At 44.6% G+C, this 22,489-nt stretch overlaps 2 protein-coding genes across 3 annotated transcripts in view; one reads left to right on the top strand and one right to left on the bottom strand.

The window, feature by feature from the left end:
- The window catches only part of FAM196A (family with sequence similarity 196, member A), a 57,891-nt gene extending 36,822 nt beyond the window's left edge, over positions 1 to 21,069 (top strand). Inside the window, exons 4-5 of the mRNA XM_011930178.1 lie at positions 2,580 to 2,651; positions 18,487 to 21,069. Of these exons, the coding sequence (XP_011785568.1) occupies positions 2,580 to 2,651; positions 18,487 to 18,670 (256 nt within the window). The 3' untranslated portion in view covers positions 18,671 to 21,069. The remainder of the gene's footprint in view (positions 1 to 2,579; positions 2,652 to 18,486) is intronic.
- The window catches only part of DOCK1 (dedicator of cytokinesis 1), a 489,568-nt gene that overhangs the window by 304,518 nt on the left and 162,561 nt on the right, over positions 1 to 22,489 (bottom strand). The window lies entirely within an intron of this gene.

Genomic DNA, 22,489 nt, shown 5'->3' on the forward strand with positions numbered 1-22,489 from the left:
AAAAAGAAAAGAAAAGCAACTTCTTACTGAAGAACTCCAAGGTCCTGGAAGATTCCTCTTGTCCATTTCAGGTGCCTGAAGCCTCTGTCCTGTCATTGTCAGGTCCATTGCCTATCCCAAGCTGCCAATTACATGTGGTGCAGAACACCGGCCCCAGAGTACCAGCAAGGTGACAGGGAGCATCAGAAGCCTGGGGTCTCAGAATAATGAGATCCTGGACCTGAAGTGTGACTGTATTCTCCTCTGTAAGTGAGGCTAGCATAATTGGAAGGCTCAGGGCTCTAATGCAAGTGAGGCACTGGGAAACTTGGACACTGGGCAAGAAAGGAGCATTGATGCTGATGAGGCTTGATAGAGATTTGCCCTGAGGTTTAGGGCAGGAAGGTTGCATAAGCTTAGAATTCACACTTTCCTGTGAGCACAAAAAGAATGCCTTCAGAAAATTGTTAAATATCCCCGGTTTGGCCCACTGTAAGAACCTAAAATTTGGATATGACTAGCACCTATAGACAAGTATTAGGTACTCTTTCTCCTGACTGTAGGTTTATACCCACCAACACAACACAATAGTAGCACAGTACCTCATATGCAACCCAAACCAACTGTTTAACAACACATTCAGCATGGACCGTGCTAGCACCTGAGCTCAAAGATGGCACTTATTTCACTGTGCAAAATGACCTTGGTCAGCACTGAGCTTAGAGCCAAGCTCCAGTAGAATTAGCTGATGGAAAAAGGCTATAAGTCTATATAGGGCAAGAGAGAAGGGAGAAGAGTGATGTCACCATGTGGAAGAGTCTTGGCATGGGGTGGACAAATCTGGAGCCAGGTGGGAAGGTGCAGGAGGAATACATTCTTGGGGCTTGCCATGAGGAGGAAAGGGGTAAGGACTGAAAAATCACCGTGTCTGATGAGGAACAAGGGGAAGGGAGGGCACAGGCTGTTCATCCCCGTCTCCCTTGACAAAGCCAACGGGAGAATGGAATGGCCTGATGTGGGGTTCCAAAGGCACCCAGTGTGGGAGGTGATGATGAAAAGACAATAGAGACAGCCATACTGTCACTCCAATTCCGGTTGAAATATGATGAATCACAGGAAGTGCTTGGCAACACTTTGGAGCAGAATATGGTCACTTGATCAACGAACTGCACAGAACTGAGAGGTCAGGTCTGAGTTTTGCAAGCCCACTGAGACACTCACGGCATGTAGCAGACAATCCTTTTGTCAAATGTTGATGTAACACAAAATATAATGAGGAAAACAAGTTATTTTCAATTTAGAACCCATGATGCAGAGAAGTTTACATAGCAAAGGGGATAAAAAATACTGACTAGCAGTGTTGACAGAAGACCTTCTGTGCACACTGTTACTCTGGTGAGTAGCTCTGTACATGGAAATTTGCCCCCAAAGTGTTTATAAGCCAATTCAGATGGAAGCTTTTCTCCTGCCACAAATTTAACATTCCCATTATCATTTCTGTGCCTGGACATAAAATAATATTCAGAAAATACAAATCTGCATGTTAAAAATGTCAGAGAGGAAAGGCTGGATGCAATAGGAGAAACCGTGAGAACACAAAACACCCCCCAACTGTTCCTGGGTGGCTGGACCAAGAAATAGCCAAGGCAACTCCAGCCTAGTCCAGAAAATTCTCATCATCAACCCCTTTATGTTTATACAACCTTCAACAATATACTACAGAAAGACCCCAAGGTTATTATTATTAATTTTTTAACTAGCGGGGAGAATCAGCAACCTCTCCCACAAAGGCCAAAATCTGCCTGGCCTCGGGGGTCTGACAGGACTCACCAGAGAATAAAGTCAGGGAAAGTAATTCGGAAGTTATGGCAATGACAGGAAGACATTCTAACATAAGGCTTGGCATTTTTTTTTTCTCTAAAGAGCCGGAGAGTAAATGTTCAGGGATTTGCAGACCAAGACGCAAAATTGAGGACATTAGAAATAGGTATTTTCATAAAAATTTTCACCATTTTATTGACAAAAGTAAAAACTTTATTCATGGACACTGAAATTTGAATTTCAGATCATTTCCATGTATCACAAATATTATATGCTTTCAATTTCTTTTTCAAGCACTTAAAAATGTAAAATCCATTCTTAGTTTGCTGGACAAAACCAGGCCCCAGCAGGATTTGGCCCGCAGGCTGCACTTAGCCAGTCCGGGTTCTAGCAGGACAGGCGGGGGTAGAGCAAACATAAGCCATGGAGTCAGCATATGTATCTGTGGTTGGTTTTCCCTCAAAGTTTCTTCAAAACACCATAAATCTGCATTGAAACATCCGAAATTCCCTGTGCTTATAACAAAATTATATTATTTACTTCATCCAGGAGCTTATGTTCACTTCTAAATTTAATTTAAATACCATCTTAGCTGTAGTGTTGCATTGGTTCTGTACAAGGAAAGCAGAGATAGGAGCAAACTGGGAAACACGCATTAATCAATTTCCATGACCATGATGAGCTTGGCATTGGGAAGGCATCTGATTTGAGGCATCTGCTCTATAAAGCCAGTGACCCCCAGCCACCGCTTGTAATGCTCTCCTGTTCTTATCTTGTAGGCTTTCATATCGGACGGGGCAAGACACAGCTAATTGTGACACATGCAGGAACAGTGCATGTATTATCTATAGGTATGTTAACGTTCTCCTCTTCCCACTTTCTTATTATGAGTGACAAATGATGTTTACCCACAAATGCAAGAACAATCTGGGGCCATGCCGGGATGATTCTGTCAGACAAAAAGTGAAGGACCTTACTTGATTGTAATTCTAAGCTACCTCTAAATACTCCACCCCAAGTATAGAACCATGGGATGTGGGAGAGCTTGAACCCATTTATCTTGCAAATGTATCTTAGTGGTTTCAAGAATTGGTATAAGTTTGATGGCTTGCTCCCTTGGAATTGATAGCCATGAGCCCTGGGCTGTGTGTTCTGGAAAGGCAGTAAAATATAGTCCCTTCAGAGGGTATAGATCAAAGGCTCGAAACCACACCATATGTGCTAGGAATACCATGGAAAGACCTGGGCTGCTCACACCAAATGTGGAATTTTATTTCCTGGGAACTCTCAAGGATTGTGCCGCTTGCCTGTCCCGGGGCAGAATCCCCGCTCCAGAGCCCCTACAGCTGTTCCTTGTGGTTTTTAATTTGAAGTTTGTTTGTATGACTGACATCAACAAGAATACAGCAGAAACTCCCAACAAGAAGAAGCTGTGTTTGGCCTTCATCAGTAATTTAGGATTTTAAGATATAGTCAAAACCTTCAGAAGGATTGCTATCCTTTTTTCTTTTCTTTTTGCAAATGTAATTTTTCACAAAATATAAAAGTAGTGAGAAATGTTATAAGTTCTTTTTTTTAAAGTTTAGACGGGAGAATAATTTTAGTGATCCACCAAATTATCAAAAAACAATTATCAAACCAAACACCCTCTAAAAAGTTGCTCAAAGTTACTGTCCTCTACATTAAGAACACAGACATGGGGAGAGCAAAGAGGCTTGAGGTTACACAATCTTGAACCCATCAGGGTTCTCCCCCAAGGGAAAGCCTAGATCTGGCCATCTACGCCTCCAATCCAGACAGAGCATCCCAGCCTCTGGCCCAGGTTCCTTAAAAGCAAAAGCAAAGTTGGGCCACCTGGAGACCTTGTCTCGGGGAAGGCAGAAGAAACCACAGATAGAGATGGGCACCGAAGTCCACATTAGCACATTCCTTAACCACAGAGGTTCTCAATCAATGGGCCGTTTGCAAAGTCTGGAAGAAGACGTTTTCAGTTGCCCACCACTGAGGAGCTGCTGCTGGTTATCTAGCAGGTAGAGGCCAGGAATGCTGCTGACATCCTATGCTGCCTGCACAGGGCAGCCACCCAACCAAGAGCTATCCAGTCCCAAACGTCCATAGTACTGAGGCTGAAAAAGCCTACCTTACCGAAACCACCCCCACCTTAGAGTGTTGTAACGCACACACAAACTAGTAAGGCCTCCTGGCAGAAGGAAGGGAGGAGGGGCCCCTGCAGCAGCCTGGCATGGCACACCAAGCTGCTGACTGTTCTTGGCAATTGCCAATCAGGAGGTTAAAATGAGGCATCCATGCAGGTCTTTTCTTCAACAATTCCTCCAAATTAGAAACTCAATGATAGCAACAGATCAGAGAAGTTTGCTTAATGGGAAACTTTTCACTCCACTCATAGTGCAAAAGAGAATTTTGAATCAATGAAGGGTTATAATGCTGACCCAAAACTACCCTTCACTAACATCAGTACGTTAGGAAGTGCAGAGTGCAGATGACCCGGCATATACTCAGACTTCAGCTTCTGTCACTTTGGGAGCTAAAGTTCATACTGTCTTTAACGCAACCGAGCAACAGTGAGTCAAGACATCCAGGGTAGGTTCAGAGAATGAGCTGTTCAGCCTAAACCTACGTAATATTCTGTGGGTGATCAGAAAACATATATACATATATATGTATATATATATAAAATATATATATGAATACTGTCTAACGTAACTGAAATAATTTAAATGAATTTAGCTCTAAATCCAGAACTCACTCCTATAAAAAGTGATATTAAAAGTGACTGAATAAGTCTCTGAAGGGCAGAAATCTGTCTTTTCAGGAATTACTCGAGTGGTCACTGTTTTGAACTGGCTCAACCACCACTCTACATGAATCCCAATACATCAGCCACTGGTCCACTTGCTAAAAGAACTGGGAGTGACCAAGCACCACAGAAATTTGCCAAGAGTTAGGAAGACTCACTAGATAGAGGCTGAGGCACTGTGATTGCTCTGATTATCTCATATGAACAGGGAAAATGCATGACTACTCATTGAGAGTTTTACTGCAGATGCAATTTTACAGACGGGTGATTTTGGTGGTATCCTCAGAAACTGAACAGAGATGTGGCCCTTGATAGCCAGCAGACCCAACTGTCACCCCCTTATAAATGGGAGAAGCATCCCGGAAGAGGTAGTGTTTGAAGAAAAGTGGAATTTTAGATCTTTCTTTCCTGATTTTTAAAATCACTCCCTTTGGAGTGATCACAATGACAAAACATTCCTACAACAGCCAAACTTCTGCTGCAAACAGAAGTTACCCTGGAAGGCTTTTGGTCCCAGGACGTCTGCAGAGTAATATTTCGGCTGGATTCCCACTGCCTCCCAAAGCCTTTATTTCATTGAGTCCTGTCAATGAAACAAACTAGTGTGAAACTCAAGAAATGAACCAGTATTCAAATAAAGACTGCACTATGACTACCAAGTTGAACATAGAGAGCTCATCAAATGCTGCTTCCTAAATTCCCTATCATGTTATAACGGAAATAATTAAAGTTTAACAATTACTCTTAAGGTGGTTATTATGTTGGATGAGAGTTTTCTGAGGTCTACAGGAAGAGATGATAAAGGGAGTGAAAGCTCACTTCTGGTCCATTAATTGAAAAATCAATCAATGGGGAAATCATAAAAAAATGACATGTACCTAACTTAAATATGTTATTTTAATTTGAATCGCATGAATTGAAATCTTACATTTAAATGATTTCAAGTTAAGGCAGCCTTCAGAGGTGAGGCCCAGATGTTTTCTTTGAATGTGGGCACCCCCACTACAGTACCAAGTTATCCGCCATGAGTCACACCAATTTTCCTGTCTTTAAAGTGGAGCAAAGTAAGGTGGCAGAATCTGAGATCAGAATCCTTCTGAATCCATACTTGGCCTGTCCCTGCCTTTTTCATTGAATATTTTGTGGTAGCCCACTCTTTCCAAAGCATTGAACTCACAGCAATGACTATCTTCTCATGCCTTACTGGTTTGCATGACATTCAATAATCACATCATTTCAATAGTGGGTACTAATTGTATAAACAGGTCCAGGAACAAATCTAGCATCCTCTCGGTAAGCATGAAACTTGAGAAGTAAGAACAGAGAGTCACAGGACAAAGACTGAGAAGTCAGTCGGTTAAGGGTGCCAACATCACGGGTGCACCACTTACAGCGTGAAAGGCCAGGGCCATATGGTTAATCTACTATGTCAGCTAAGAGGGCTTATGTAATCCTACCTGACTACCAAACACTGGTATACTAGGAGGAACAGATACTTGGACTGGCTCTGGGAAGCCTCAGGTCTGTCTAATTCTGCCGCGGTGGCTGAGAGTTGCTGATACACAGGGACAGGTAACTTCCCTCAGGGTCCCACTGAGCAAAGAGAAAGGGGAGGGTAAGCAATGGGGATTGAGCTGGATGACTTTGCAGCTTGCAGTCAGTCCTGTGAGTCAACCCCCAAATGTCAGAAGCTTAAGAATAGAAGTTTCTTTGGTAGAAAACTGTTCAAAACCCAGTGAGTCCTTGAGCAGGAAGAATCACCTATTCAGGTGACCCAGTAGCAGTGCACATGGGGGGCCACAGCATCGCGGAAGTATAGACTCACAGTGAGCCAGAGGGCATCTCCAAATTTCAAAGGCTTTACAAATCTAAGTCCATGTCTTGTCTCACATGAAAACTTACCGGCAAGTCCTCCTTGAATTCCTGCATATGAATCTGTAGAGATACAATCCCAGCAGCAGGGGAAAGTGTATGTAGCTCAGGTCACAGTCCCTGCGGTCAGATCAAAGCCTGGCTCTTAGTTGCAAGGGCCTCAGTCCGGGAGCTCGGGAACTTTGCTGTGAGTCCCTACACCACCATTACAACCCACTTCTCCGTGTGCACCATGGGATGCCTGGAACACCCTGGGATTGGGTAGCTTAAAGGAATTTCAAAATAAATCTTAAAATGTCACATGACTGTGGTTGTCCCAGAGGCTTGAGAACAGGTGGGGCCATCACAGCTGCCAGTGTTCACACATTGTAATTTGTCATACCCTGCTTTCTGGAAGGCCAAAAGCCCTGGAGGGCAATGAATTTGACCCTGCCTGTCTTGCATTTAAACACTGCTTTTCACTCGAAATCCAATTACCCTCTCCGAGCAGCATAGCTGTCCACCATGTTTCCAGTAATGCCTGGCCCAGGGAGACGAAGAGGATACTGTGTTCAAGACCTGGCTGCCTGGGGCTTTAGCAATACAGCCCTGTAATAAATGTGTACCTTTGCCATGGGAGGTGGTACATATTTCTCTATGAAAAATAATTCTGTCATGGAAATACAGAGGACTAGGAAAAAGCATCAAAAGGACAAAAGGTCTTCATGCAATTTCAGGGAGAAAAAAAAAACCCACCAGGACGACAAGCGAAAGGTGAGAACCATCAGCCCGTGACAGCCTGCCGTGTACTTGCAAGGTTAGGGCTGAGCTTCTGCCCTCTCTCTTGGGTGGGGTGTCTGTTCAGTCTCCAGGTCCTCTGGGGTTGCACTAAGGCATCATCAGGGTCCCTTCCAGATCTGAAATCCCAGGAACTGCTTCTTACAATTATGCAAGGGATGGAACTATGGGCTTCCACAGACAATGCACAGAAGGGTAAAAGTGTGGAGAGTCACAAGGCATTTCTCAGGTGGAAAACACCTCTCCCTTATTGCAAATCTACTGACTCAGAGCTGAGTAACCCTTCTTCGGCAGAGGACTGATGGCCTTCCTCCTAGACCACTGAAACTCCAAGTACCAAAAGTGATATTTTTGACAAATTTTGAGATGGTTGACACAGCTACATTGTTTTCTAAGATGACAGACATCCCTTCGGTTGTGATCTAGACCAATTGTGCCACTCTAATTAAAACCATCTCAGCATGAAAGATGATTAAAAGAGATTCCAGTTTCCGTTTTCTTTAGTAAAACTTTTCTGGCTTATCTTCCATATTTCTTGTCACAATATGCTGTAATTATTTCAGAAAATGTTTTATGGATAAATTACTAATATAATCTTTGCTCATAAGCAGTTGAAATTTCTTCTCTCCAGCCCTATTTTGGTAATTCTTTTGTCAGACTAATCTGATGAGTCACACCACTGATGATTCACCTTTTGTTCAGATGTGGTTTCAGAAAGGAACAATGAAATATATCATTGCAAACCAGCCATTCTCTCCTTTGCTGAAATGGTTAATTTGTAAAATAGTACTGCAACAAAATGGCCTGAATTCTAATTTGTACATTTTCATGAAAATAACATGGACCAACTGCAATCCAAAGGCTTTTGGAGATGCAAGCAATATTTAAAAGATAACAGGAATTCTGACTCAGATTCATTAAACAGCATCTTTCCCAGAATTTAGAATCTTCTTGTAAAATGGTAGAATTCCTACCATTAGTTCCAAGCCCTGAGTGACCACATCCTCCTGAAGCACGCTGTGCCTGCTTCATTTCTGGATCATCACAGCCAACACACAAAGTGGCCTCGAGTGACACTAATAATTCTGCAGTGGATCAATGAGTGGGCTTGGAACCTGACTGGTTGGGAATGCCATAAGGCTCCATGCCACTTGTTTGACACCACAGAGAGGAGGAGCTTGTGAAATGCTTTGCTGTGTACGCCATGCTTTCACCATTTGATATGATGGTCAAGGACAGGTAGAATTTTTGGTTTTGTTTTGTTTTTTTGAGACAGGGTCTCGCTCTGTTGCCCAGGCCGGAGTGCAGTGGTACAATCTCGGCTCACTGCAACCTCCGCCTCCTGGGTTGAAGCAATTCTTCTGCCTCAGCCTCCCGAGTAGCTGGGACTACACGCGTGCACCACCATGCCTGGCTAATTTTTGTATTTTTAGTAGAGATGGGGTTTCATCATATTGGCCAGGCTGTTCTCAAACTCCTGACCTTGTGATCTGCCCGCCTCAACTTCCTGAAGTGCTGGGATGACAGGCATGAGCCACCATGCCCGGCCAAGGACAGGTGGAATTTTAAACAACCACTTTGATAAAAATGTCTTAGCCCTTTCCATTTGGGGTCCTAATGGGCATTAATTGAACAGGCGTTTTTCAAGGGACCTCCTAAGAGACAAGCTCTGCACCAGGCGCTGGGAGACTGGGAGGAGTGTGAAGCTGCTGAAGACAACTCCATGCATGCCCCTTGCCCTGGGACCCTGGGCTGAGGGTCAGGACAGAGCTGTGGTGAGAGGGAGCCCTCTGGACTGAAGGTGGGAACCACAGGTGCAGGACGTAAAAGGCAGGTGAGGAGGAGATTAAGGAAGCCAGGGTGCCCGACCTGGCAAAGCAGACTCCAAAGAAAAGACAATCGTGGAGGGAGGCCAGGTTAGGAAGGATTTGGATGGCCTCTCTAGAGCCCCTCCAGGCTACAGAGTTGGGAACAACTGGCAGGAACTAGGAAGAGAAACAGCCAGCGCATCCCCAAGGATGACGGGAAACCTCACGACCCGTGAACACTCCCCATTGGAGCAGCTGGAGAACATCCCAGTCCATCACAATTTTTGACGGCTTCTCAAGCAGGAAGCTCCAAAAGAGGGCAAGTGCCTTCCCCAAATGACTGGAGGATTTCAGGAAAGATGAGGAAAATATCTACTATTATGAGATTAAATGAAGAATTCACAAAAGTGATGGGTTGCATTTTCTCACATCATCCTTGGTAATGTATTGCAACACCAATAAGACCACAAAACAGAGGGTGCAAAGAGTTCTAGATCAAATCACGCACACTGGTCCTTCACTGATTCTGAGTGTATTGCAAAAAGAAAGCTGGTCAGGGTAGTACACGATCAAGACAGCCGGCAGAACCAGGCACCTCCTGACTAATGGAGTCCTATTGTTAAGAGTGGTAATTGCATTTGTATGCAGAATCCGTGCCAATTCCAGCCTGTCCGGAGCCCACTTGGAGTGGAGTCTCTGCAGCCTTTGTCATTCAGCGATTATCTCTTTATGGAAGTGCCCTTTCCAGCCCTGCTTCAATGACCACCACTTGTGCATATTAAGTTCTTTAGCAGCATGAACTGAGGTGGGGGAAGTTTGCCTTTTGCCTAATGTTTAGCGCTCCGTTTCTAGTCTTTACCGCGAGTGACAGGGTGGGAAGATGACGAAAGGAATCCCTGAATAACACCTTACACAATGTTAGTCTGGGTCAGGAAATATTTTTGTTTAATGAAGTCAGGAAAAAAGAATGATTTTGACAGACCTCAAAATTCTTCTTGAAAATTCCCAAAGCTAATAATCCAAGTTTTTTCTTTTCTATTTGAAATCTAAAAATATATTATTTATAACCCTCACATATGTATGGATTTAGGTTTAGTCATTTTTACTAATGTTTAGTAACACCTTAATTCTCTTATTTAGATGCTATAAAACTCGTTACAGCCATAAAACTGAAAACTGATTAGCCATCTCAACATATTATTTGTGGAACAATTCGTTAAAATTTATTAGCAGAGAAAGGCTAATTATACTGATAGTCACAGCCTTTGGTTATACCCCAAGGTCAAAGTTAAGGAGGCATTTACCAATGTCCAAAATAGCATGAGGGGGCTACGCTGTCAGTTTCATGGGAAGATAAAGATAATTCAGTTTTAGAGGAGTATGGAGATTTTTCTGGGGGTCAATACGGGATGCAGTCCTGGTCACTATGTCCCAGGCTAGGTCATAGGAAATTCCATGAGGAATAGAGTGACTAGGGAATTCAGTGGTGCGGGACCTTCCTCAGAGAGGCGTCTTGAAAGAACCTGTTTGAGAAGGGACCTCCTGGAGGAATGTGCAGGCTGACGTTGAGACCACTCACTGGCGACACCAGATGACACACACAAGCAGCTAATGGTTTCCGTGTGTGCTGAGAACTATCACTGCTGCATTTAGTGGAGATGACGCTTTCAGCGGGTATCAGGATGGAATGGGAGCCCCTGACCACATCTAAGAACGAGGGTTCCAGGCTGGTGGCCCAGGGAGGCAGGGTGGCTTCGTAGCCTTCCCTCCAACACTGGGAGCCCGGGACATCACCCGTCTCTCTAGACAGACGCACTCCCATCTTCGAAAGGAGATGGGCAGGCAAGGTGATGGTCCTGGTCATGGGAGCCCACTCAGGGTTGGGTTGGCCATGAGGGACTCACAGCAACCAGCTTAGAACAGGAAGACAACAGCCCTGCCTTTTCAAGGCAGTTATAACACAGTTTCTGACAAAAGTCGGAAAGCTGGCTGCTCTTCGCTGAGATCAGGAACAGCAGTGTACTGCAGGCTACGTCTAAGAAAGGACTGACCCCTCCGATTATCACGACCCATCTTCCTGGCTTCCTAGGGGGATGGCATAAGATATGCTTCCTAGACACGTGGCAGTGCCATTAGTCATGGGGTGACTTTCCTCATGGAGAACTTACGATGGTCAGAGGCTTTCCAAATGACTTGGGTCTGCCTCTGCTCCTCGGTGACACTATTTATGGGATGCCAGGTTCTCCAACCCCTGTGCATCTGACCTGCCGCCCTCAGACCCAGGCACCTAGATGAGGCTTAGGCCCCAGAGCCGCAGGAGCACTGCAGAGCACACTGCAGGTAGGACGGGCGCCTAGGATGAGCTTCAGTCAAGCAAGGTCTCCAGTATGGTCAGGGAAAACATCCAAGATGCATTCAGAAAGCTCAGCTCATCGTCTAATTATAACTTTGGATCCTTTGTAGTAAAATACATAGCTAGGGTATCTGGCTAATGCTCTTTTAAAAAAACTATAATCATAATTGCTTGTTCATAGCATACCAGGACAAGGGGACAGATCTTATAGTTTGAGTGTCAATATCATGGATGAGCCATTTATTCTGATATTTTAAGCCCTACAGTGATACCGTAAACATTGATTAAGGCACCTACCACGTAAAATAGTGGTAAAGGAAGGATACGAAGTTACAGTGAATCATTTCTATGTTTGAAGTGTTGAAAAGCTAGTAACTACAAATCACTGATACTTTAAACTATTAGGATGAGATCCATGCATAATATATATAATATAGGTACATAATATAGGAATAGTATATAAGAAAGTATATAGACAGAACAAATAGAATTATACAAATGTATATATTTGAAATGAAAACAGAAAATAGGGTGGCAGCACTTTGCTGAGATTAGACGTGAGGGGATTTGGTTCAGTTCATCAGTTTATTGCAATTCAACAAACAAACAGAGCAGGTTCGGAGCCGGCACTGTGTTAAATAGACTGCAGACAAAAGATGAATTTAAACATGGTCCATCCCTCTGAGTTCACAGACCTGGGGAAAACAGCTGTGATCCCACAGCAGACAGGCTCTCATAGAAACCTAGAGACAATGCTGCCAGAGCAGTAACATCCCAGCGGCGTGTGGATGAGGCAGGAAGGAGGGTGGACTTCGTTATTCTAGAAAATCCACAGAAAGAAGGGGTGATGTGTCACCTAGGTTTTCAAGGATAAGCAGGGATTTGAGAAGGAGTTTGCCAGTCTTGCTAAGGTGACTCTGGTAACTGGAGTGGGAGAGAATACAGACTGAGGGAGACTAAGCTGTTCCAATGGCCAAGAAGAAAACTGCTGGAGTTCTGGACTAGAGCAGTGGAAGGTGGGTGGAAAGGAAGGACAAAGGGTGTTTTGAGGGTAAATCCACTCGACCCAGGGATGCGGAGGCAGGAGGAGGAAGTCGAGCTAGATTCCAGGGTCTGCAGTCGTCCGGGGCAGTGAATGGGGGCTGCAGGCTGAGTTTGGAAGGACAGAGATGCAGGCGGGGGGAAAGATCTGGTTCTGGACATGCTGGCTTTCCAGTGGCCCTTAGATATGCACACGGAGATGTGTTCAGAAGAAAACAACAAATCCTTGGGGTCCTGGTTCTTACACAGCCTGCAGAGGTGGCCAGGGTCACATCCATAAACCAAGGCCCAGAAAGGACTTGCCCAAATTCACCTCTCATGCGAGGGGGAGAGCGAAGCCTGGGATTGGCACCCCAACTTTCAGCTTCCTCTGGACAATGCTGGTGTTGCCCATGGCGCTCACATAAAACTGGCCAAGTTGGCACTGATGTCAGTTGACATAAATTGTTGTGCTTTGGGGACGTGGCTGGTCCTATCCAAAGCTACACAATAAAAGCCAGCCCACATCCTGGTGCGCCTGCCCTCCTGGGCCTCGGCCTTGTTCCGGGAGACCCCTGTGTGAAGTGGGAACACATCTCAGCCATCGCTTCACAGCCAAGCACACTCAGGTCCCCAGGGTGGGGTGATTTAGCCACAGAGGCAGAGCGTGAGTCAGCGCAGAGCCACAGTCAGTACTGGGGAGACTCCGAGATCTAATTCAAAGAGAATGAAAGGCAGAGGCCTCTGACCTGCTGGCCACCGAGCCACACGGCCCTGTCGAGGCTGGAGACCCCAAAGACTAAGGGTTTTCTTCCTTTCCAGAAAACAAGCAAGCTCCAGAGCACCAGACTGTCCTGCTTTTAACTCTTAACTGATACAGGCGATTGGAGAAGGCCACTTTAAAAACGTGTTCCTCTTAAATTATCTTGAGGATTCAGTGACAGCTTGCTAAAGAAACTGTGGCAGGGCCTGAGTATTTATAGGAGCATGAGACAAACAGAGAATAAGCTGGAGAAGCAAGAAGGATGCCGCTCTGCAAAATCGCATGCGGCAGCGGGGAGGAGTGTTACTACAAAGCCTAGCACAGTCTCTGGGAAGAAAATCAGCTTGGGTGCAGGCTGGAGAGCAGCCTGAGATGTAGGGCACATTCTTCTTTCTTTGGAAATGTACAGAATAATCATGTTGTAAGAAAGTTCCCACACTTAAAACTTTCATTTTGAAAAGGGAAAGACAACCAAGAAATTAAATCTCTCAGTTGCTTTAATCATGCATCACAGGGCACTGCCAAGAGCACAGCGAGGGTGACACAGCCGCAGGGCACAGAGTGTTTGGGTGGATGATTCCCTTATCTGGAGGGAGAACGAGGTGCAGGCAGGAGAGGGCTACAAAGGTAAATCCCAACCGTCCCCAGGGATTCGCGTCTTGTCAACATTCCCCAGCCATCCAGGGATCTTCCCTTCTCACCCAGCAAACTCTGCAGCCTGTGTCCGAGGTGTTTGGAGGGCAGAACACCCCGCACAGGTAAGGCTGGCCTGGCTCCAGCTGCTTCAGACTCATGCTTTGAATCTCAAGAATCAGGACTTTTTCCAGGTTGCCGCTCCTCCCCAGGAGTAAGAATTCCTCACGACCGGGACACTCCCCTGCCCATGCATTACCGACACCAGATCCTTCCAGCAGGAGGCAGCAGCACCACCCTAGGCTTCCTGCCTCCTGAGCTGCTGGAGAGAGGCCTGGGAGGTTGCAGGGGGGCTGTGCAAAGCCACAGCCAGAGTCCTGAGAAACCACAACAAGGTTTGGAGCCCCGGCTTCCCATGTGCCTGTGTGGCTGTAGAATGAGCCCCTGCACGGGAGCCGCCCTGGGAAAGCAGGTCCACACAGCACGTCTGGAGGCCTGGGACCATGATGGTGCTCAGAACAAACATTGCCCAGAAAACATGGGGCTAGACCTCCACCTTCTATCCACAGGAAAGTGAAAAGGGGATAAAGTAACACTCAGGCTCCCCCTTAGCACAGCGACAGTGGCAGCTGGTTACTCACAAGCAGACCCTGCTGGCCCCACCCATCCTATCCAAGATCTTACTGTAGAATCCTAGAAGACGGGAAGGAGGGGACCGTGGCATGGGAGCCAGGCTCCAAAAAGATCCTGGAGTGTGTCTTGCAGAAAATGTTTCAGGATCTTCGATAAGTTCTGATAGAATGGAACCAGGCCACAGACTCCATCTGGAGTGGTTCTGACGCTGTCTCCAGGCAGAGCTCTATTTGTTTGTGGCAAGGAAGGGGTCTCATTGTGGGAGGACGCAACATAATTTTTGGCCAAAATAAAGCAGACCTGGGCAACTGGGACTAAAAGTGAGGTAGAATTTGCCTCTTTTGTTTTTTTTTTTCCTTCAAGACAGAGTCTCACTTTGTTGCCCAGGGTGGAGTGCAGTGGCATGATCTCAGCTCACTGCAACCTCCGCCTCCCGAGTAGCTGGGATTACAGACATGCACCATTACATCCAGCTAAATTTTGTATTTTTAGTAGAGATGGGGTTTCACTATGTTGGTCAGGCTGGTCTCGAACTCCTATCTCAAGTGACCCGCCCCCCTCGCCCTCCCAAAGTGCCAGGATTAGAGGCGTAAGCCACCGTGCCTGGCCAGAATTTGCCTTTTTAAGACTCTGTTCTCATTCATTAATTCTAGCAATATTAGGCAACTGCCAGGACCCAGCCCCTGCTGCAGTTGCTGGGAACAGAAAGAGGATGACGGCATGGCATCCCCTGGTTATGGTGCCTGCATTTGAGAAGAATGCATTTAGGAAGATGAAGGCAAGTAATATGGGAATGAATAATTATTTGTGGTTAGTGCAGAAAAAAATAAGGAAGGATGGATTGGGCCACCTTTCGGAAGGTGGTCAGACAATAAGGAGGTTATGTGAACCTGAGAAACAGTGGACCAAGGAGTGCCAGCCATGCCATGAGCCCAGAAAGGCGTTTCAGGCGGGGAGAAAGTGATAACCATGAAGCAGGCAGCAGCGGAAAAAGATGTGGCCCCCAGTAGGGCAACCAACCCTCCTACCACCGGTCTGCCAGGCAGTGGGAAGGGAAAGCTGAAGCAAGAGTCACGGGCCCTCCACCGCCAGGCAGGCCCCCAAGCACTATCTGGACAAGCTGCTGGCTCAAATACAGAGGGAGGTCTATGTGCAGGGCAGTCCCAGTGCCCTGGACCATCTAGCAGCAGCTTTTCTCCAAGGCCACTACTCTGACCAGAAGAGCAGGTGTTGCTGCCTTTTGATCCATTTAGCTATTAAGACTAAAGGGACCTTTGTTTGATGTCAGCCAGTTGGCCAGACTGTTAACCTTCTGATGCTGTCCCCTCCAGTCAGGTTTCTGCTTCAGACTCAACCCAGAGACTCGGTGTGTCAAACTCAACCTAGAGACTTGGTGTGGTTCCCCAAGAAAAGTCCTTGAGCAGGAAGCAGTGTCCAGAACAATGCACATTATTCCTTCACACCTCTGCACACGTTGCCTGGCTGGTACACCGGCATCATCCCACACGCAAATCCACTGCAACTCACATGTGACAGATGGGGAGATGGGCTGGGGGGGAGACGGGCTGGGGGGCAGACCTCAGGGTCAACTCGCTGGCCACTACTGCGGGCATTTCCAAGTGGGCACTCACAGACTCACAAGTGCCCTCTACCAAGGAACCTGCCTCTGGTTGCAGATTCCCAGGGCAGCGTAATGGGGAGTGCAAACAGGAATCAACTCGACAGATAATCAAGTCATTCTGTTAACAAGAACTCAGATTAGATTATTTTGTGATTACATGGTTCCTTGGTGTGATAAATTGGTTAATAACAGGATTCCCAATGTAGTTGCTTAATAGGAATTCAATAATTACAGGTAGTCAGAATTGTACTGTTAGCCTAGGAGATGCTAGCACCTTCTCTCGTTTTAATAACCCAAAACCAATCTGGGGCTGTTGAAAGGGTTACCATCTGGAGAACACAGCTTCGATATTACCGAAGCACTGTGGTAAAATTACGCTCCTGTACCTAACATACCATATATTCACAGGTTCGATTGACAGGCTCCTGTTTTCCTTGTTAAATGCCCAAGTTGAAGAGATCCCCAATAGATATCTTTATTACTTAGCTCTTGTTTCCATTATAAGATTAGTGATCAACAGATAATAATGGTACAATAATATTTAAATTGCATCTTATAGTTTAGGAGGCTCATCCATGGGCATTCTTTGGTGGGGAGAGACTGTTACCACAGTTTAGCAATTACGATAGCCAGGGAAGGAACTATTATCTCTCCTTGAAGTGAAAGAATTGAAGCTTAACGAGCCCCCGACTCCCAAACCAGCATCAGGTGGAAGAGGCAGGGCAGAAATCCCATGTCCTTCTAATGCACCACATCACAGAACTGAGGCCCGAATTTCATTAATGCAGTATAGCCTTAGATTACACTTTCCACAATTGTCCTTAAGAGGGACTACGCCTCCATCATCACATAGTCTGGATTAGCAAGACTTCAATTCATGAGATTTTATTCTACTTCCTATAAATTAGAGCATAACTCAAAGAGGCTCTTTGAAAAAAGGGAAAAGGATAACTTGTTTTGGGAGCAGGAGGTTACTAGCCAAAAACTTCTCTGACAATTTTTTTTTTTAAATTTTTTGAGTAATATTAGAGTCTCTGACAATGAGAAAAATGGAACAGTGGATTTAAAACGTGAAATGGCCCATTAGATGGGTCTTGAATTTGTTTTAAAACTCCAGATAATATAGCTTGGCTGTTTTTGTCTTTCCCAAATGTCAAAATTTGTCTAGGATTAATCGTTCTCTAAATCAATAGGGTTTCATGTTTATAAATGGTTTATGGTTCCACTGGTTATAAAATGTTATGAGCTCATGCATTATCATCAACGTTGAGCCTTTACTGAAATCTACTGACATTTAGTCTGGCATCCAGACCAGACATGGAAGGAGGACAGAATGGAATCCTCCCAAGGCCTGGCCCAGACCACAGAGGTCCCAAGGAGGGACAGGGCGAGCGGAAAGGGAAGCAAAAGCTCCTCAATTGCAGGGATTATCACAGAAAAACGATGCATGGACCGGGGGTCCTATCCCACTTGCCAAGGGGACCTGTTAAGACTCAAAGTTAGAAGATCAAATGCGGTCCTTTGCAAAGGCATGGAGAAAAGAGAGGGCTCTAGACAAGCTGACAGCAATTTTTGGAGAAATGTTGTAAGAAATAACATAGTTCAAAAATCATCTTTCACACCATCTTCTAACACAAACATTATCACTGCTGGCAAATGCGCTTCCACATTGGCTGTGTGCTTGCACGCCGTGGCTTGAGTGATGTGATTTTACTTTTGTGTTGTCTTTACTGAACACACCCCACACTTCTCCCAAATAAACTGTGGTTAGTAATGACGGAGTACCGTTCAATGGTGTTGACTCCATGAACACACTGTTCTCCCCAGCGATGGGCACTATGGCCCTTATGAGATTTTCAGACAGATAAGCTTTTGCCAAGGAGAATGTCAGCCAAGGTCATTTCCTTCCAGAATTGTTTTAGGTGGGAGGATCAGAGAAATCTATTTCTCTGATCTTGTGACACACTGCACAGGAACAGACCTTGCGTGCACTTGGTATAGATACACGAAGGTGACCCCTGCCCACTCATACTTTTGGTTTTCTATTTTACTCCATGGAGCCCAGGTGAACAGACTGTGGACAAAGGATGGGGTTATTCATATTTCACATTTTTCATTTCCACAAATACATACACCAACTGTGCACAGTAACACAATGTTAAAGATTCACCGAGAGAAGCAAGTAAGTTATTTTCCAAAGGAAGTGAGCCTACTTGAAATAATTCACGGCAGCACACAGCTGAAACATAGTATATCAAATTGCTATTATTAAACCATAAAATTACATTATAAACAAACACTGACCATGCCCAAATTTGGCTGTCACTAAGAGGGATCTTCATATGGAAAAGATCAAATGCTAAATTCTTCACTCTCTCTCTTTTCTAGTGTGGAGCTGGATTTTAAGCAGCAAGAAGACAAACTCCAGCCAGTACTGAGAAAACTCCACCCTATTGAGGAAACTCAGGTCATACCTTCGCCTTACTCTCAGGAGACTTACTCCTCAACTCCCAAGCAAAAATCCAAAACTGAATCTAAAAAGCACGGAAGATGGAAACTCTGGTTCCTTTAACACTCACGGTGTCTGGAGTCTCGAGGTCGTCTTTAGAACCCACTGGAGTTTAAGTCAATACTTTTCCAAAATGAATAGGATCGAGGGAACTGTGGTGCCCATTCAGGCACCTCCCACTTCTCACCCTGCGTACCAAAAAGGCCTTTGTACCAACAGATAATTAACAGAATCAAGGTATTCCGTGTCACTCCTTGCCAGCTGTTCTTTGCGGTTCACTGATGTGGGATGTAAAATCTGAAATGAAACTTACATAGTCAAAGATGATAAGTAAAAATTTTCCCCCCACCCCCGATCTGCAAGTAATACATTATCAACCTGCAAGATGGCAGGCTGTCACCCTGTACACAGCTATAACTCATAATTATTTTCAAGCCTTGATTTTCTTTTTAATAATGAGAAGAAAAAGCAAGCCTTATGTTTGCGAAGGACTTCATTTTTATGTTTCATTTTGCAAATAAGCAGGGGGCGAGTGCAATTTTCAGCACATCAAATTCTGGAGAAAGCACAATTTTTTCAAGTGGTCGGAGACCATGAATAATCTCTAAAATGTGACTATATGTATATTTGCCTTCATGTGCTATAGCGCTAAGCCAAGTGACCACATCTCAGTGTCACATTGACACCTCAAAGTTAGCATCCTCTTCATCTCCAGACTTATGACATGTTTACTGCTCATTTTCCAAATGGCCAGCAGCCAGGAGTCCCCCCAAAGTCAGGATATGCCTTTAATCGCTACAAGTAGACAGGGTCAGAGCTATCAGACACTAAGCTTTCTTAGATCTCATTTTTAATCTTTTGGTACCCAAAGGCCAAATGATACATGCTGGCAAGAATCTGAGAACACACATAGAGATACACGATGGATAATCCAACCACCAATGAATCACAGGCATTCTGTGCCATGGCAGTGTTTTTGTGGATCAATCCTCTGAGAAACCGTTAGCCATGGTAAGTGCAGCCAGACATGATATACAATTCATTATGCTTTGTATTAACGGCGGAAGACCTGACCATCTCAAAGAGAAACAGCGTGTTTAGTTTAGCTGCTACCAAGGGACAGCATCGCCTACATTTAACCTATTAGTAAGTTGTACTAAACAACATACTTAGGGGAAAGCTGTGAATCAAATGTTTTTAGATATTTTTTAAATCAACAGTAACACTTAGAGTTCTCTCTTGATTACACATTGCAATGTAAATCTTAGTTCCTTTATTTTTTCACTCATTTCTTTGCACCTTGCAAGTATCTTTTTATAGAAATCAAATCCCCTAGTCTATTAATGCCTTTGTCTATCAATTTTTTTTATTTTCACAATAGGAAGTAGGGATCTTACTTTGCCTTTTTTTTTGTACAACTTAAATTTTGAATAGTTTGTGAGCATACAGGAAAACCTAGTCTTGAAGTTTCAGTCCAGCAGTTTGACATCTAGCAGAGTGCTGACATGCACACCTCATTGATTACATGCCAAACACACAGTGGCTGACCTTGGTAAAAGGACTGCACCTGCTTTTATCAGATTGGAGCTACTTCTTGCCATGTATTTTCCTCCTGACTCAATAGCAAATCTGTTTTAGTTCTAAGTGTTTTGATTCTACAAGGACCTAGTGATCAGTAATCAGAGCGGACCTTGAAAAAAAATGAAGAGTATATCGTGTAAACATTCTTTGGGGGCCACTCAAACAATACCGCAGTTGTATGCTTTAATTTAAAACACACACGTGCACACACACATCTTTTGCGGAAACACTATATGAGGTTTGAATCCCTGAATATCAGTAAAAGGAAATGAGAAATATTTTTGTGCAAGAACAATGAGGAAGTTGATCCTATAACATGAAGGAAGTGTAACTGTTTCATGTAAACATTTAAAAATGGGTTTCATGTTTTTTATACTGTTTTTAACTAAAGTTATAAAAATGTTTCCAACAAGTTCTCTGTCCTTATGTTTTAAGAATCCCAACTATCTCAGTAAATTGAAATAAGGGTATTAGCAGTTTTCTAATCAGTAATACACATCTGTCTCAACACGAGGACATCCTAGTACACAAAATAATGTCACTGTTTCACGCCAGTCTAGACCAAAAAGAAAACAAAAATTAAAATGTTCAGAGTCAAAAAGGAACTTCTGAAGATAAACTAATTCCTCCCTAAAAATTAAAGTATGTTTAAAACGGAAAAAACTATTGTCAAAATCATTTCATAGTTTAATTGCAACTTGTCACTAACAGATGGTGATTCTTCTCTTGGAAAGACTCAAGTAAAAATTCTGATACAAAAGCAAGGTAAAACGCACAGGGTTCCCTTATGTAGATGTACACATGGCATTGCATATAGAGATTAAATTATTATACTTGTCATTAAGTTCTTTATTAATTTTTAAATAAAAAAATCAAAGATGTTTTATGTGGCTATTAAACTTATTTCATGGCCTCAAAAATTGGGGAACATAAAAGTAAGCTAAGAAAAGAATAATAAAGGAAGAATGTTTGGGCCGATAGGCATTTCATCGGTCTGAAGACAAGAGCATCGTAAAGGCTGGGACTGACCCACCAGCCAGAGATGGCCTGGCCTGGCCTGGGGAGGGGAGGGACTGACACGTGCCCACCCATGCACCCTGGCATGGAGTTTGGCCACCAGAACACATGGTGGCATTTTAGAATGCACACAGGCTCACAGCAGGAGGTGTCTGAGGTTTAATTTTTAAATAACCTCAGAAGAGATGGCTAAATACATTGAGTGTTGTCAGAGTAAGCTGTGGCATGTAAATCTTGCCTCCATGGCCCAGGGAAGGTAGCTCCTCTCTAGATCTTCCATCGTGCACATCCCCAGCCTCAAGGGATCAGCGCCTTCTTCCTTTCTTCTTCCCCTCCCTAGTGGGAGATAGGCTGAGCACCTGCCTCTCCTGCTGACACTAGCCTAATACTAACCCATCTGCACATGTGGTCTGGCGCTTGCCTCACCTGGACGGCCTAGGAGAGGAGAGGTCACGACCCTTTTTCCCAGTATCTGCAACCACGGAGTCCATGTGCAAGGGAGAAGGCACTGTAGACTGAGACTCATGGCTCCTCCTGCTACCATCACATGTTCTTCAGGGAGAAGAAGGGGGTTCCTTTTCTGACACATGCAGAAAGGGAAGGAAGGCCCAATGCACAGCCCAGAGCAGGCAGAGGGAGGGGTCTGTCTCAGTCTATAATCATTTCTGAGCCAACTATTGGTGCTGCCTCAAAGGTCCTGTTCTACAGACACCCAGACACAATAAAGGGTGCCTACCACTCAGGTGCCCACCAGTCACTCTACAAGTGTGCAACTCACTTCCAAGAAGCAGAAGTCCTGTAGTCCTGCATCTGCTCCTTCAATCTCTGACCAGCAGAAGACAAATGGGGAGAGGCTCAAAGCATGGGAAAACCTTGCTACCTTGGAAACAACTTAGGCAGTTGGTAGCGTTTCCCATGTACCCTGAGAGGCAGTTACTTATCTACAGCCACAGAGATCTGAGATGTGGCTGGACTATTGGGTGTAAATGGTGTCACAGTCGTGGCCCAGCCTCAGGCAGCCAATTCTAACCTACAGTCACAAGGAGGATGACTTGCAACACTGTTTTCCTGGGAGACCACACGGGCATATCAGAACCAAGATACACAACCGTTAATTAAAACCGTGAAGACAGACCATCAAATAATGGCCTTTCCTAGAAGACAGCAAGAAAAGGAAGCAAGAAAGAGGTATGAACTTTTCTATGTCATGATGTTAGTAACACCATGGCCTGTTTAGAAAACCTGTCACTGGTGGACCCATTCCTTGGGAGCATTTTTATTAGC

The sequence above is a fragment of the Colobus angolensis genome, unplaced genomic scaffold (assembly GCF_000951035.1).
Source record: "Colobus angolensis palliatus isolate OR3802 unplaced genomic scaffold, Cang.pa_1.0 Scaffold85, whole genome shotgun sequence".
NCBI lineage: Eukaryota > Metazoa > Chordata > Mammalia > Primates > Cercopithecidae > Colobus > Colobus angolensis.